We start from the raw sequence: 15,599 nt of genomic DNA on the forward strand, positions 1-15,599 counted from the left end.
TCACAAAGCATTGGATATTAGTTAACAGTATTTGTTTTAAAAATATAATAACTGCACTGCGATGCAAATACAATTTATAATTGTTAGATATGGAATCGAGTTCTAATTCGTTCCTTTCCAGTAACGGATGTAGTTAAACACGCGAGATGGTGGATTTCGCCATGTGGAACAGGTGTTGCATTGCTCATCATTGAAAAAGTAATCATATAAGCAACTTTCAAAGCTGGCTTTTTCATTTTTTCAAATTACATGTACGCAAGGCGATTTTGTTTGTTCTGATTATAATTTTATTACGATGTCCTTGTTTCTTTACAGATCTCTGATGAATTGTACTGTTGAGTTCGATGACAGCTCTTTCAGTTTCAAGCAAAAGTTTCCATATAGTACACACTTGCTTAAGGTTTCGTCATTTGATTACTAGGGTTAGGTATATACGGCCAAGAACTGTTGTCGTGCCTAACAGATGCAAGATGTCTGCGACTATAGATGTGACGGTCAATGAAGTGAAGGAGGGTAAAGCAGAAGTTCTAACACCGTCGTCAGTCTTCTACAACCCGGTACAGGAGTTCAACAGAGATCTGACGATTGCAGTCATCTCGGAATTCGTCCATGACCATTTTGATACAGTGAGAGAGCGAGAAGCTAAGTTATTGAGAAAGAAATTAAATTCACTAGAACAAAATGATGCGGCAACTGGAGAAGACGCGAAAGCCAAACAACAGACATGCAGTGATGAAAACAATTCCGATGATTCTAAAATTGATGATTCCAAGTTAACAGCTGGTGTCTCCCACCCAAATGGAATTAGAATTTTGGAAGGTTTGGCAGCATCTGGGCTTAGATCAGTCCGGTTTGGCTTGGAGATTCCAGGTGTGAAAGAGGTCATTGCAAATGATTTTGATAAAAATGCTGTTGGTTTTATTGACAAAAATATTACCAAGAACGCATTGACAGGCCTTGTTCGGTCGAACTGTGGAGATGCTGCAATGGTCATGTACCAAAATAAAGGGCTGAAAGATAGATTTGATGTTATTGACCTTGACCCTTATGGCAGTCCATCTGTATTTCTCGACTCGGCTGTCCAGGCCGTGAGAGATGGAGGCCTTCTCTGTGTCACTTGTACAGACATGGCTGTCATGTGTGGAAACTCATGTGAGACTTGCTACTCTAAATACGGATCTGTGTCATTAAAGGCAAAATTTTGTCATGAAATGGCTTTGAGAATAATCCTCCAGTCGGTTGAATCGGCAGCAAATCGATATTCACGTTACATTCAACCACTTATCTCAGTGAGTGCTGACTTCTACGTGAGAGTATTTGTCAAAGTGTTCACAGGCCAAGTGAAAGTGAAGCAGTCCGTTACAAAATTAGCTTATGTTTATCACTGCACAGGATGTGGATCACATGTTCTGCAAAAACTTGCAAACAAGACCCCAACCAAGGGAGACAACTACAAGTTCACACCAGCAGTGGCACCATCTGCACAACCAGTATGTAATCATTGCGGATTTAAACAACACATCGGTGGCCCAATATGGGCAGACCCCATGCATGATAGAGACTTTCTTACAAAAGTACTACAGAGAGTATCATCCAATCAAGACCTGTTTAATACATCGGAGAGGATTCTGGGAATGCTGAGTATGATGTCAGAGGAGGTGGAAGATGTGCCGCTGTACTACACCCTAGACGAGGTCTGCAATGTTCTTCACTGTACTGCTCCCAGTATAGTTCAGTTCAGGTAGTCTTGATGAAGAGAATCTGTCACCTTGTCTTTTCAGTGTTTCACCCTAACGCTAATCTGTTTGCCTCCATCCACGATTATCCAGCGTATTATATGTCCATTCTAATGTGTAATGATAGGACATTATTCAGTATCAAAATTTGTAACAAGTCTTCAGGACAATTCCTTTGACAACCAGTCAGTGTCCTAGAAAAAGAACTGATCTGAAATCCAGTTACCATGATTGACACATACCCTGGACCCAGGTGCTTCACTATAGAAGTGTCAGCACTGTCTTCATCTCCCTTATCACAAATTAACACAGAATTTCTGTCTCTTTAGCTTGAAATCAATAACCAGTGAAAATGCCCCTTCTGAGTTAGTGAGTGAGTTGGGTTTTACTCTGCTTTTAACAGTATTCCAGTTATATCCCGGCGTGTCAGCTTAATGTGGGAGGAAAGCCCGAAGTGATGCAGGTCTCAGACGTTTACCACTTCGGTGAGACCCCCGAGCACGGGTATGGTGCTGACAAACCTAGAAACATAATCGGAGCGAACCGGGATTTGAACCCACAATCATAGGTTTCTGGCGGGTCCAAGAGACGCAACGCTGCACAGCGAATCGTGGCGCCTTAGACGACTGGGCCACCCGTGCCCTCGCCTCTTCTGAAATCCAATTCATCATATAAATGCATTCAAAATCATGACCTTATATATTGCATGATGTGAGCAGGCCCTTAATCATGTTGATATATTTGAAAAAAATAAATGCTATAAAAAATGGTTCTAGATGTCATGAGCATGATCAGTATAAACTAATAAAGTGAGTAAGTTGGGTTTAATGCCGCTTTTAACAGATCAGTATAAAGACATAATACGCCTGCTTATTCCAGTCATGAAAGGACCCGTGAAGATTCCGGGGTAGAATAGGTCTTCAGCAACCCATGCTTACCGTAAAAGGCGACTATGCTTGTCGTAAAAGGCGACTAACCGGATTGGTTGGTCAGGCTCGCTGACTTGGTTGATACATGTCATCGGTCCCAATTGCGTGGATCGATGCTCATGATATTAATCACTGGATTGTCTGGTCCAGACTCGATTATTTACAAACTGCCTTCATATAGCTGGAATATACCTGAGTGCAGCGTTAAACAACCAACCAACCAACCAACCAACCAACCAACCAACCAACCAACCAACCAGTCATGAAAGAACAGTGCATGGAGTCATTGAAACTGGTCTCAATACAAAGCTTTGAACATGTTGAATGTTGTTGAATGGGTCCAGGGCATACTAGTATGTCATAATTTTTATGATAGAATGGAGATATGATACACTGGATAAGCAAGGATGGTTGGATTTGTACTTGTCCTAATCATTATTGTCTCACACTAGCCACGCTAACAGACGAGAGTGAATTTCAAAGGCTGTGTGAATAGTTCATGTTTATTTGATTGTGTTGATGGACTGGGTCACATATGTTCCCCTACGGAAGTGCACGCAAGTTCTTTGTCATGTATCATGTGTATGGTGTAAACCTTGAAATAATTGTTACACTTGTGTTGAAGGTCAGCTGTGCTGAATGCTGGTTATCGAGCATCACTAACCCACTGTGCCAAGAACGCCCACAAGACTGATGCACCTGGGGAGGTGGTATGGGTACGTAGAACAGATTTATGAAGTTGCATATTGAAAATGGAATTTCCATGTTTGGTCAAATTTGTTCTCATACTCCTTTTGATATCAAGCATCAGAGTTTTTCCACTTTTATCAACTCGTGTTGATATATTTGGTATCAAAAGACACTCGGATGAGATTCTCTATGTTATATCATCTCTGTTACTAAGGACTTCCGAGAATATTAATGAACCGCATGTGCTCTGAAGCCCTGTGCTGATTATTTAACATGTATTTTAAGGTGATTTCATAGAAATGAAATCCATCGTGATAGAGTGAAGGAAATCAGAAATGGACAGTCCAAACTTTGTATTTTCTGTCTGATTAGAATTTTCTTGTTAAACTTTTCGTTCATGCTAGAATGGAATTATTTTTAATAATTCAACATGTTAAAACCTCAAGACCGTGTGTATCCCATTAACTTATTATTTGCTTCTATTTTCAAATTGTGTGCAGGACACAATATTTTGTATCCGGTAAAACCCTGTTATCATGTGTAGAGTGAACATCATAGCCTTGATGATAGTTTGATGATATAGCCGGGGGAACAGGTGGCCCATTCCTCTAAGATGCTGCAATTCACTGTGCTGAGTTGCGTTCCTTGGACAAGCCAGAAACCTGTGATCGTGGTTTCGAATCCTGGATCGCCCAGAGTATATTTCTGGGTTTTTCAGCACCAAATCAGTGCTTATTGGTTTTACCAAAATGGTAAATGTCTGAGACCTGTATCACTTCAGGCTTTCCTCTCACATTAAGCTGGCACACCATGACATAACTGGAGTACTGTTCAAAGCAGCGTTAAACCCAACTCACTCACTCACTCACTATAATGCAGGTTTTTTTCCAACAGGACATAATGCGAGCATGGGTGAAGGATCACCCAGTGAAGGCAAGTCGGCTGCAAAGTGGGACCCCAGCCAAGGCCATCCTGGACAAGGAGCCTGTGACAGAAGTATCGTTCAGCCTTCACCCAGACGCCAACCCCCAGTCTCGCCAGAAGGGGCTGCTACGATGGCAGGTGAACCCTGAGCCAGACTGGGGGCCCAAGCCCCGGGCCAAGAAGTCCAACACAGAGGAGAGTCTCAGTGAGAAGAGAGACAGGTGTCGAGGCAAGAGGAAGGACAGACAGGTGAGGGGTTGGGAGTTAACCTTTGCATACGTCTCATAAACATGTGATGTTCAGGAAGTATGCTTGGAGGATTTGTGCTCAAGTGATGAGCATTAGTGTGCCTCAACACTACAATTAACTTGGGTGAGTCTCGTCTTAATAACAACTTTCAAGTCAAATCCTATCAATGATGGACATAACAGCTGAGAGGGGCGCGGGTGGCACGGGTGTCCCAGTCATGTGCAGAGTTGCGTCCCATGGGAATGCCAGAAACCTATGATTGTGGGTTTGAATCCCGGTTCGCCCTGATTATGTTTCGAGGTTTGTCAGCATCATACCCGTGCTCGTGGGTGTCACTGAAGTGGTAAACGTCTGAGACCTGCATCACTTCGGGGCTTTCCTCCCACATTAAGCTGACACGCCGTGATATAACTGGAATACTGTTAAAAGCGGCATTAAACACAACTCATAACAGCTGAGAATTAACACTCAATTCGACTTAAGTCAGTTTCCTCTTTGAAGTATTATTATTGTCAGCCATATTGATTTCACAAGATCTAATATTTCTTTTAGATGTGTATTTACTGGAAATTTCTTCGGTCAGTGGATATTAACAGTAATAAAAAACTCATGAATAGATCTAGAAGTGGACACTTGTAAAATGGTGACTTGATCTTTAGCACCAGTGTTGTATTGTGATTCTGTGTATGTGTGTTGGTATTTGTCTTCCAGGGGGACAAGAGCTTCCTGAAGCAGTACCCATGTAAGAAGTACAAGACAGGGGAGTGTGACATGGGGGACGGCTGTGTCTACAACCATGACATGGAGCAGGAGCAAGCACAGTGATTTACAAACAGTGAAGCTCACCATCTCTCTGTGGGCTTGTTTTGTGTAGGAGATATGTATACAAAGAGCTGATGTTGACCAGTATAAGAAGGAAGGTCACTTGGTGGCAGTGCTATGTGACCTCTTCTGTGTATGATAGTAGTTACCATGGTTACATTGGACTCTGTAATAAAACTGTAAATATGTGAATATATCACTTTTAATAAAACCTGATGTTATGCATTTTTATGTCATCTCTTTTGTGTAGACTTCTGTGTTGTTATGGGCAGTAATTTATTAGTTCATCATGGTGATGATCCATGGTTGATTTCCAAGATTGGTAAATTGTATGAAGCCCATTCTTGGGGTTTACTGATGTGACAATCTTGCTAAAATCAGCACAAATCCCTCACTCTGTCAGCACCATACCCATGCTTGTGGGTTTCGCTGAAGTGGTAAACGTCTAAGACCTACATCACTTCAGGCTTTCCTCCTATACCAAGTTCACAAACCGTGAAAACTGGAATATTATTCAAAGCCAACTCACTCACTCACAAGCACGTATATGTTTCTAAGGAGAGTACCACAAATAACAAACACTGCAGATAATGCTTCAAGGTTTATATATTGAAGTGGAATGTTCTTGATATTCCTGTAGCCAGCAGTTTCAAAAACCTTTGGAATGACATCTCTGTGTTATCAGCACAGATAACATCAGGAGCACGTACTGAGACAACACTGATCCAGTACATTGTTTGGCCACGGGAGCATCCTCCAGCAAGGAACAAGCACTCTGAGCATTGTCACTACCATACATAGTTTCACAAATACAGTTAAAGCTTGTTAGTCCATCATGACTGGAATATATACTACTCAAAAGAAGTTAAAGAGAACATCCTTTTTTCACATGACTGTCATGGCTGACTTTAGTCCTATGAAAAAAATGGTGTTCTCTAATTTCTTTTGAGTAGTGTATATATACACAAGGCAACATTACATAGCATCAATATTTGTTAATCAATGTTAACATGGACATTTGCTGATCCAGGTAAATTTTACAATCCGGATTAACGAGGGTTCACTGTACAATGGTCATGCTAGGAATAACTGTGGAATGGACTTATGCATGTTACGGTTGTGCGATTCAGTGTCTTTATTTTGTAGATCATTCTAACAACAAATCCTTCATCCTTCTGAAATAGATTAAGAGTATTTCATCAACTAAAACTGGAACAACAGTTTACCATCTTAGGAGCTCTGATACATTTTCATGATTAATTAGAAAATATTAAAATCCCTGTAATACCCAAAATTTGCAGTGCAATAAACTACCCCGTGACAAGAATACCACAAACTTAATCCAGAACCATAACAGTATATGAACTGTTAGCAGATTACTGGCCCTGCATCCCACCTACATACACTGAACACGCTGTGATGGGGATGGCAGCGTGTACAGCACTATCACGGACAGTCCATTGGAAGACAGACACTACTTCTGGCGGAATATGCTGACAGGATATGTATTGTATTTAGCATATGCTACAACAGTGGAAAAAACCTGTTCAGCGACAATCAATGTACAATGAATAATGCACAACTCGTTCATATCACAGTTTTAACCAGACATCTAATTGTGTCTCCAACATTAGCATAACATAAAGTAAATTGGAATATTTAATACTTTGGTTATTACAGTGGACGGATAATGATATAAAAAAGAAAAAAAATATCTTAAAATCATCAATACATAATTGCTTTGTAAATATGGGATAAACTGAGAGTATCAGTTTATTGCAAAAAAGCTTCCCATAGTGCTTATAGATACGATATATCGTGGGCGTACCACACTGGAATGTTGTTTGACATCTACTGGTAAGATACATAGAAAATGATACACGTTAATTTACATAAAACACAAATAATTTATAGTCAAAAATTGCACCCATGGTTAATGATTATATTTGATTAAAATGATGAAAATATCTTATATTATGTACATTGCGTTGATTATATATTTACAGTTATTATTTACAAATAAGAACCTGTTTGAGTAATGATGAAACATCATGGACAGTTACAACCTCCAAATCTTCAATGTTTCTTCAATGTCTTTCTGTAAGCCGAACCTGTCGTGATGATCATGATGATTAGGGATTGTACGAGATTTGGGTCAATTGTCTTTAAACTTGAAAAACCAAAGCGCCAACCTTTCAGAAAACCAAACCAACCACGCTTTAAGAAACACAACAGCAACAGAATCCATAAACATAGCAGCATCCTCAACACAGCAGGGGTGAAACGATACAGCCAAGTCACGATACAATACGTATCACGATACATGGGCCATGGTACAATACATAGCACGATACATGGGCATGATACCATATGTATCATGATATATGGGCCACGATATGATACATATCATGACACATGGCCACGATACGATACATATCATGATACATGGGCCACAATATGATACGTATCGTGATACGCATATTTACATCAAATCCCATGTAAACTTCATGATGTTCATGACTATAAATATTTCAGAGCAGGTTCAAAGGAAAAGCTAGTTGCAGACATATGTTTGTAGCGGCTATTTTGGTAGTGAACTTGAAAAGCTAGTTAAACACATTTTGCGATATTTGACTGACCCAAAAATGTTAGGGGTTATAAATGAGTAGTAAGCAATTTATTTTACGAAGTATAACATCGTGTATTGAGACAGAAAAAAAATGTATCCTATCGTTGCAAGAAAACTCACGATGCACCGATGTATCTTTTCACCCCGACAACACAGCAGCATGGTTCAAACATCTTCAGTTGATGTGAGGAGAGATCAATAATCATATATATACTTCTCATCTTTTGATAGGGATATTATTATTATCTCTTGACTCACCCCACTTATGTGTGTAATTTATAACATCTGTGTGATTTTATGAAGAATTTTATGAAGTATCTTATACCCTTATCAAAAGTTGAGTGGTATACAACACGAATAATTGAGGTGACTATTGAAGGCATAGTTTCATAACTACCTGTGTCATCCCACAACATAGATTTCCTTGCTTAATTTGACATGAGGACACAGCATTAGATGTTCCCGATTCAGCAGAGTGGGAGTAATGGAGATACGTCGGATTATTGTCTGACAGTAACTTATGAAACTTTTCAAAATGTTATTCAAAAGTCTCTTTAAACAAGGTGTATTTTGGATCAAAGTGAATTTAGAAGTAAATAATGAACACTACAAACAGTTGAAATTTTAGCTTATTTATGTATTAGCATCAGGTAGACAAGTGTGATGAAGCAGCAGGTGGAGCAATGGTTGCATCCCCAGTAGACAACAGGTGTATATAACATGTTGGCATCGTCATTAACCGTACTCTGCAATACATCTGTACAGATTCTCATTGTGTAGAAATAATAAAAAAAAATTTAAAATAAACTGATGACAGAAAATGCATCTGGTTTCTTACCCCAACAATATTGCCAGTAACCATGGTAACATGATTATGCTAACCAACTCGTAACATTTTAGTCCTGAACTTTCAAGTTGTATGTATTTAGTTTACCCGGTGAAATATTAAATATTAGTTTTATTTTCAAATGTAATATATCATGTATAGTTAAGTTCAAATGGAAGGGTTTGGGATGGCATGACTCTGTTGATAAAATATCGCTTGGAAAATGAGATATTGTGAATGAGTTTTCAAGGGTGTGTTAATACTTTGTAAAATCCATTTGGCTTTGCATGTTCAGCAGTTTTTAGTGTTGATCATGGAGGACATGATCTCCCCCTGTGATGAGGGTAATGCTGGTCCTAGTCCTCGTCCTCGTTCTGCACCTCCTCCAACTGTTCCTCCGCATTCTGGATTGTTGTTCCCAGAATTCCCTCTATATCCTCTATGGCGCCCTGTAGCAGGAATAATGTGCATATCACTTTAATCAATGTCTCAAGTCAAGTACAAGGAATCTATAAATAACATGATTCCTAGTTTCCATGAGGGTTGGACCAAGTGAAATACAGGTACAAGTGTGAAACATGCTGTTTACCCGTAATTGAAAAATGCTTATTTTGAACATCTTTTGGTTATTTATTCTATTTCTTTACTATTGTTAGAAATTTAATACCAACATGATCAACATGATGATATGTTATATACCCAAACCACATTTTTATTTTAAACCATAAAACAATCAATTGTCAAGCATAAACAATAGACATCAGAAGATGACAAATCCTGTTGGCCCCCACAAATTTGAAAGAACAAATCATCTGACTGTTACTTTAATTCTAGCTAAATCAGAGAATTTCTATCTAATCTGTCTGTCCGTATACAAGAGTGGTTATTGAGCTATCAAAACAATACCATAGAATTGGGATTTGGAACTTTGTATTTGTATGTCAAGTAAACACCCAAATGAACAGAGTCTAATTCAAACTTGTTGCTGTGGAAACTTAAAAAGATATAAAGTCTAAAGTCTTTAAATAGCAAATACAAAATACTTAAAGACAACGAGGTCTTTGTGTGCGAACCATTTCAAGAAAGATTACCTATTATAGAGATATGTTCCGAACAAACACACATGAGTCAAAGTGATTAAACATGGAAACTGGAATAAATTTATGACATTTCTAAATAGCAAAAGGCACCACATTAGCCCCTGGTTAATACATGTAGCAAGTTTGGATGAAGAATCTTCACAGTTTTTACAGTCAGACAGTCAACTGATATCCAGTCAGACAGTCAACTGAAATCATCCTCGCACATTGTACCCAATCGAACCCAGGCCTTTGCTGTGACGAGTGAATGCCTTAAACACTAAGCCACCCTACCACCCCGAGATGATTCGGACATACAAAACTTGATCACAACAATTGCAATGCAAGCAAAAGAGGAAAACGCTCTCTGAATGAAAATGTCTACCTTAAAGTTAGTCTTGCCCTGCATGTTGGGTGCCGAGATCTCTTGGTGGATGACTGACATGTTGCGAGCGAACGTAGCAAGTCCCCCTTGCAGGTTGTCCCCGATGGTGCTGTCATCAGAAACACATGTTTATTGACATCACAAATGTATTATGACATCAGTTATTGACCACAGCATTTTCTGTTGATGTGTACCCGAACAGTTGTGAGACATGAAGGACTTTACTCACTAAATTGAGTACTGACTAAATTCAAGTTTGTTTGAAAAATAAGAAAGACAATATACAACAATGGATGCAAAATTGATGTTGCCATGGAGAATGCCTCATTTTTGATCAAATTGGGGAGTTTACTTATCAAGGGGGGTAGAATAGGTCTTCAGCAACCCATGCTTGCCGTAAAAGGCGACGATGCTTGTTGTAAGAAGACTAACGGAATCGGGTGGTCAGGCTCGCTGACTTGGTTGATGCATGTCATCCTATTCCAATTGCTTAGATCGATGCTCATGTTGTCAATCACTGGATGTCTGGACCAGATTCGGTTATTTACAGGCCACAGTCATATAGCTGGAATATTGCTGAGTGCGGCGTTAAACAACAAACAAACAAAATTAACAAAATAAACAAAACAAACAAAACTTATCAACATGATCAAGGAAAGTATTCATACACAGTGATGAAAGTGTGGAAGATTTCAGGGTCTTAAATATTTGTCTTGTTCAAGATAATTTCACTTCTTTCATGACGTTCATGCATTTGTGCTGCTTACAGGATACTGACTCTGAGAAGCACAGTCCTTCTATTATGCTGCAATGCCGAGTGCCAGGCAGGGTAACAACAAGTTCCATCTTTTAACGTACCTGGGTTTGACAGCCAGGGGACTGAACTACCAACCTTCCCTCTTTCTGGGCCAACATGTTATCCACTAGGTCACAGACGTTCAGGTTTGGAAGAACTTTGAAGTTTGATTTATGTGTAAGATATACCAATAAGATACAGAAAACAACTCACAGCATTCCCAGTCTCTCCCTGTTGAAGCTGTCCACTAGGGTGAACACAGTACCCTGCTTCTCCTGTAACCATAGCAACAAAATCTGTTGTCAGGGACGAGGCTTCAAATCAGATAGAGTTATCTCCCCTTGACCATGTCCAGGGCCCACTTGCACAAAACGATCTTAGCGCTAAGACTATTGTAAGCCTATGTTAAAGTATGGTAGTTAAGATCATCTTAGCGCTAAGATCGCTTTGTGCAAGTGAGCCCAGGTTGTGTGTGTATTGTGTACAAGGTTTCACTGAAGTAATCTTTCACAACATGTATCATAAGGTACTCACTGAAACACTTTTATCAAATGAATGAATTGTTTTGTGTCTACTGTGTGAAAACAAAGACTTGGAGAAAGATATTGGTGTTTACTTTGTTTTCCTCTGCTGAGTATATTGAAGAATTGACTTCTAATGTTTTTGCATTTTCGGAAGTATAAATGTAAAAAATTGGTGTGCACAATGTGTAAATCAGCGTGTACGTCAATAAATGCAGGAATATTGAAGTCAATTCATAAACAGACAAAGAAGAGAAAAACAAAGTAAACGCTAATATCTTTCTCCAAGTCTTTGTTTTCACACAGCAGACAAAACAGTTCACAGGATGCTTCTATATAAGCATTGATACAAAAACCTGTAGAGAACTGTATGAAACCTGGGATATGAATCAGCACAATAATAAACACAAGCCCCACCCACCCCACACACTCTAATATCAGCCAAACAGGAAACAGCTGTTCAGTAGTGAGCGTGGCTAAACTGTTGAAATATACATGTAAACGTAAATAAAATTACATTGTACCTGGTTAGCCAATCAAATGCCTTAGAATCACTTGCAATTGATGTATGAGCTGTTTAGTCATGAATATCATAATACAATATCATAAACATTACAATCTCATTAAAATCATATCTCAGTTCTTGTGATCTCTAAACAAAGAGGACATCCCATTACAGAGTCACGTCAGAACGACTTTTCGTCCAACCAATCAAAGCGTCGCATACCGGATGATGAAAGTGACAGTCGAAATGTGTTTTCTGATCATGCAACCTCAAAAACATTAACACAGGGTATTCCAAACGACAGTTATGGCCCCTACGACTAATTCCGTCAAAATTATCGTCTGTCTCTCGCTTCCGTGGGATAGACATTTTAACACAACCATATATTAGACATTCCGGAATTTTCGTTTGTTCAGTTTTCAAAATTTTAATTGAGAACTGTGTCAACATATTTTTCAAGCGTTGTCTGAAGGGAAGTTGCCAGGTTGAAATAAGTGCCGTAAAGCTCGAGAAAGCTGCTTTCTAATTGGCTGATATCGACTTCTTGTTAGTTGTTTCAGTGGTTGGTCAAAGTTTGCGAAGGGTCGTTCTGACGGGACCCATAATGGGATGTCCTCAGATCTTTGTTTAGCAGCAATGAGAACTTAGATCTGATTTTAATGAGATTGTAAACATTATGAAAATGAATTATGCAGTATGGTATTTAATTGCAAAGATATTCAATTGTTATATATAATCCTAGACTGATAAGATTTTTCTGACAATGAAGTAAGTCGGCATACCTTGATGTCATATCCTATGCCATGTGCCCGACACATCTGGAAGAACACGCTATAATGGACGACGGCCAGGTTTGTGTGGAGCAGATGTGTACTCATCACGGCATAGCGAGTAGAACTGGGAGAGGCCTGCACAGAAATACAACGTGGTGAAATCCTGTCATCAGAGTCATATCTAGCAGTTGTAGTCCAGATATACAACAACAGCTACAATAAATACCGAAGTAAAGGAGTATTGAAGGGAATGAAAATGCCTGGTTTTGGATGTAACTGTGTCTCTCGAAATTCAGCTTAGAGAACAAACAGAAAGGCAAGTTATCTCCAGAGCATTCATACATCTGGTACATGGTTAGATTGCATCGTGCTTTTGGGTCCTGAGTAACAGTTTTTCAAATATCGTAGTTGCTACTAGGGCTGGGATGGGTAATTTGGGTACTCGGGTCGGATGGGTTCTGAGTAGGACCTGGGTACCACAGGACTACCCGGGCCCGTGGTTAGTCATGTGATATATTGTTTAATGGCAAAACTTATCTAGAACTCTATGCTTACACTACAAGTCACAAATGTTCGCATTTCTTTCTGACAATGCACGCATTCCTTCTGACTTCCATATGTTTGAATAAAGATGAAACTTCCATCAATTTCGGTGTATGCATGACCAGATTGTTTTATACGTGTATCTCAATACATTTTTCCAGGGCTATGGTCAAATCGGACAGTTTGTACCTATCTCTTGAGACCTACAGCAGGTACCCGGGTAGGGTCGGGTAATAGTGGGTGGGTACCCGGGTAGGGTCGGGTAATAGTGGGTGGGTACCCGGATAGGGTCAGGTAATAGTGGGTGGGTACCCGGGGAGTAAATTTGGACTCGTCCCAGCCCAAGTTGCTATGTACTTAAAAGGATTATCATTTTGACAACAGAAATTACTGAAAACAACAATGAATTTACATAATGTTGGTGAAACTTTCATAGTCATGTAGAAAATGTAGACCCTAGAATAAGATGGTCAGCAATGAGACATGTATGTATAACAATAGTGAGTCAAAGTGAGTGAGTGAATATTGTTGCTGGGATACGAATACATGCATCAACCAAGTCAGCGAGCCTGACCACCCAATCCTGTTAGTCGCTCTTACAACAAGCATAGTTGCCTCTTTTGACAACCATAGGCTGCTGAAGACCTATTCTACCCCGGATCTTCACAAGTCAAATCGAATGGAATGGTGAGCATAATACATATGTTTTATTCTTACACAAATAATCAATGTTTTAGACTTATTTTCACACAATCAAGAAACTAAAGAAGCATATGAATGTTATGTTTGAGTGAATCTCTTCACTTATAATATAGTGCCAAATGATTTGCCGCCATGTTTGTCTACAAAAACACTCACACATCAGGAAACACCCAATCTAAACTTATTTGATCAAGAAGACATTGATTATTGGGCTTAAAAGTAGTTCCTGCCAGGCAATTTCGTTTGAATATTTATCGGAGAGTGATACCAAGTTTATGGGAATGGTTTGTTGCATCGATAACACTATACATTGTATGACAAATGTATGTATAAGTGGACCCGTGAAGATCCGGGGTAGAATAGGTCTTCAGCAACCACTGCTTGCCGTAAAAGGCGACTAACGGGATTGGGTGGTCAGACTTGCTGACTTGGTTGATGCACGTCGTATCCCAATTGCGTGGATTGATGTTCATAATGTCAATCACTGGATTGTTTGGTCCAGACTCAATTATTTACAGACCGCCGTCATATAGCTGGAATATTGCTGAGTGCAGTGTTAAAACAAACAAACAAACTGTATGTACTTACCTCCTCCTGCCCCTGCAGTCTCCGACGTTTGGGTTTCTTGTCCGTCTTGTTTGGTGAGACGTTGAGTGTGTGTGTGTCGGTGTCGAGGGAGCCGGCAGTGACGTAGCACACCAGCTGGAACATGGCGAGGGTGTCGCTGTACCGGAGACTCAAGTCCAGGGCCCACAGTTTCTGTTCCATCTGAACCCACAGGACAAGGGACACATCAGTGTTTCACAGACACTACATTGATCATCAAATGAACAAAAGACCCAACTGTTAATCCTGTCAGCTGTTCATTATGTCAGGTCTTTGAAAGGCATTTAGAAGTGATACACATAAGGAAGAGAATATATGGATGTCAACATCTTTATTATGAGGAACACAATGTTTCGGAGAATATGTTTATTCCATCAGGTGAATGAATGCCATGAGGCAGAGAAGTGCTAATAACACCCACCCTCTATCAGCCCTAATCACCTATCAGCGCCAATCATCTGTTGGCTTCCCTTGTTAGCTTCCACCCTTTGTTATTTTCCACCTTTTGCTATCTTATTAATATTGTTGTCCTTACATGTACATATATATGCTCTCTGCCTCATGGCATTCATTCACCTGATGAAGGAGTAAGCAGAAACGATGTGTTCCTCACAATAAGGAAGTTGACATCCATATATTCTCTTCCTTATGTTGTTTTGAGGAAAATTATCATGCTGGTGCCGTGATGATACGTACGTGCAGACATAATTATCTCCCCTTGACCATGCTTGTCTATTTCACCAGGGAGATGTGTTTACAACATTCATGTTTCTGAATATGGCATACTTGATAACTGATTTACTGAATGAGTTGTTTTATGATTGCTGGAAGAAATTGTGGACTTGAAGATGTTGAACTGATGTCCAAGTTTACTTGTCATTGTT

The 15,599-nt window shown here is 39.6% G+C and overlaps 2 protein-coding genes across 2 annotated transcripts in view; one reads left to right on the top strand and one right to left on the bottom strand.

Moving 5' to 3' along the window:
* Nucleotides 1-148: 148 nt before the first annotated feature.
* LOC139466852 (tRNA (guanine(26)-N(2))-dimethyltransferase-like) lies at nucleotides 149-5,518 on the top strand. The gene is made up of 5 exons (XM_071248595.1): nucleotides 149-198; nucleotides 316-1,741; nucleotides 3,291-3,381; nucleotides 4,250-4,528; nucleotides 5,240-5,518. The coding sequence occupies exons 2-5, from the start codon at nucleotides 345-347 to the stop codon at nucleotides 5,351-5,353; spliced, it is 1,881 nt and encodes a 626-aa protein (XP_071104696.1). The 5' UTR covers nucleotides 149-198; nucleotides 316-344; the 3' UTR covers nucleotides 5,354-5,518.
* A 462-nt stretch (nucleotides 5,519-5,980) lies between these two features.
* The window catches only part of LOC139478450 (IQ domain-containing protein H-like), a 39,272-nt gene continuing 29,653 nt past the window's right edge, over nucleotides 5,981-15,599 (bottom strand). The window contains exons 19-23 of the mRNA XM_071261307.1: nucleotides 14,698-14,877; nucleotides 12,874-12,999; nucleotides 11,279-11,340; nucleotides 10,270-10,378; nucleotides 5,981-9,254 (exon numbers count right to left, since the gene is read on the bottom strand). Of these exons, the coding sequence (XP_071117408.1) occupies nucleotides 9,162-9,254; nucleotides 10,270-10,378; nucleotides 11,279-11,340; nucleotides 12,874-12,999; nucleotides 14,698-14,877 (570 nt within the window). The 3' untranslated portion in view covers nucleotides 5,981-9,161. The remainder of the gene's footprint in view (nucleotides 9,255-10,269; nucleotides 10,379-11,278; nucleotides 11,341-12,873; nucleotides 13,000-14,697; nucleotides 14,878-15,599) is intronic.

This window comes from Haliotis cracherodii, unplaced genomic scaffold, assembly GCF_022045235.1.
Source record: "Haliotis cracherodii isolate W230 unplaced genomic scaffold, xgHalCrac1.p SCAF_1, whole genome shotgun sequence".
In the NCBI taxonomy this organism is placed as follows: Eukaryota; Metazoa; Mollusca; class Gastropoda; order Lepetellida; family Haliotidae; genus Haliotis; species Haliotis cracherodii.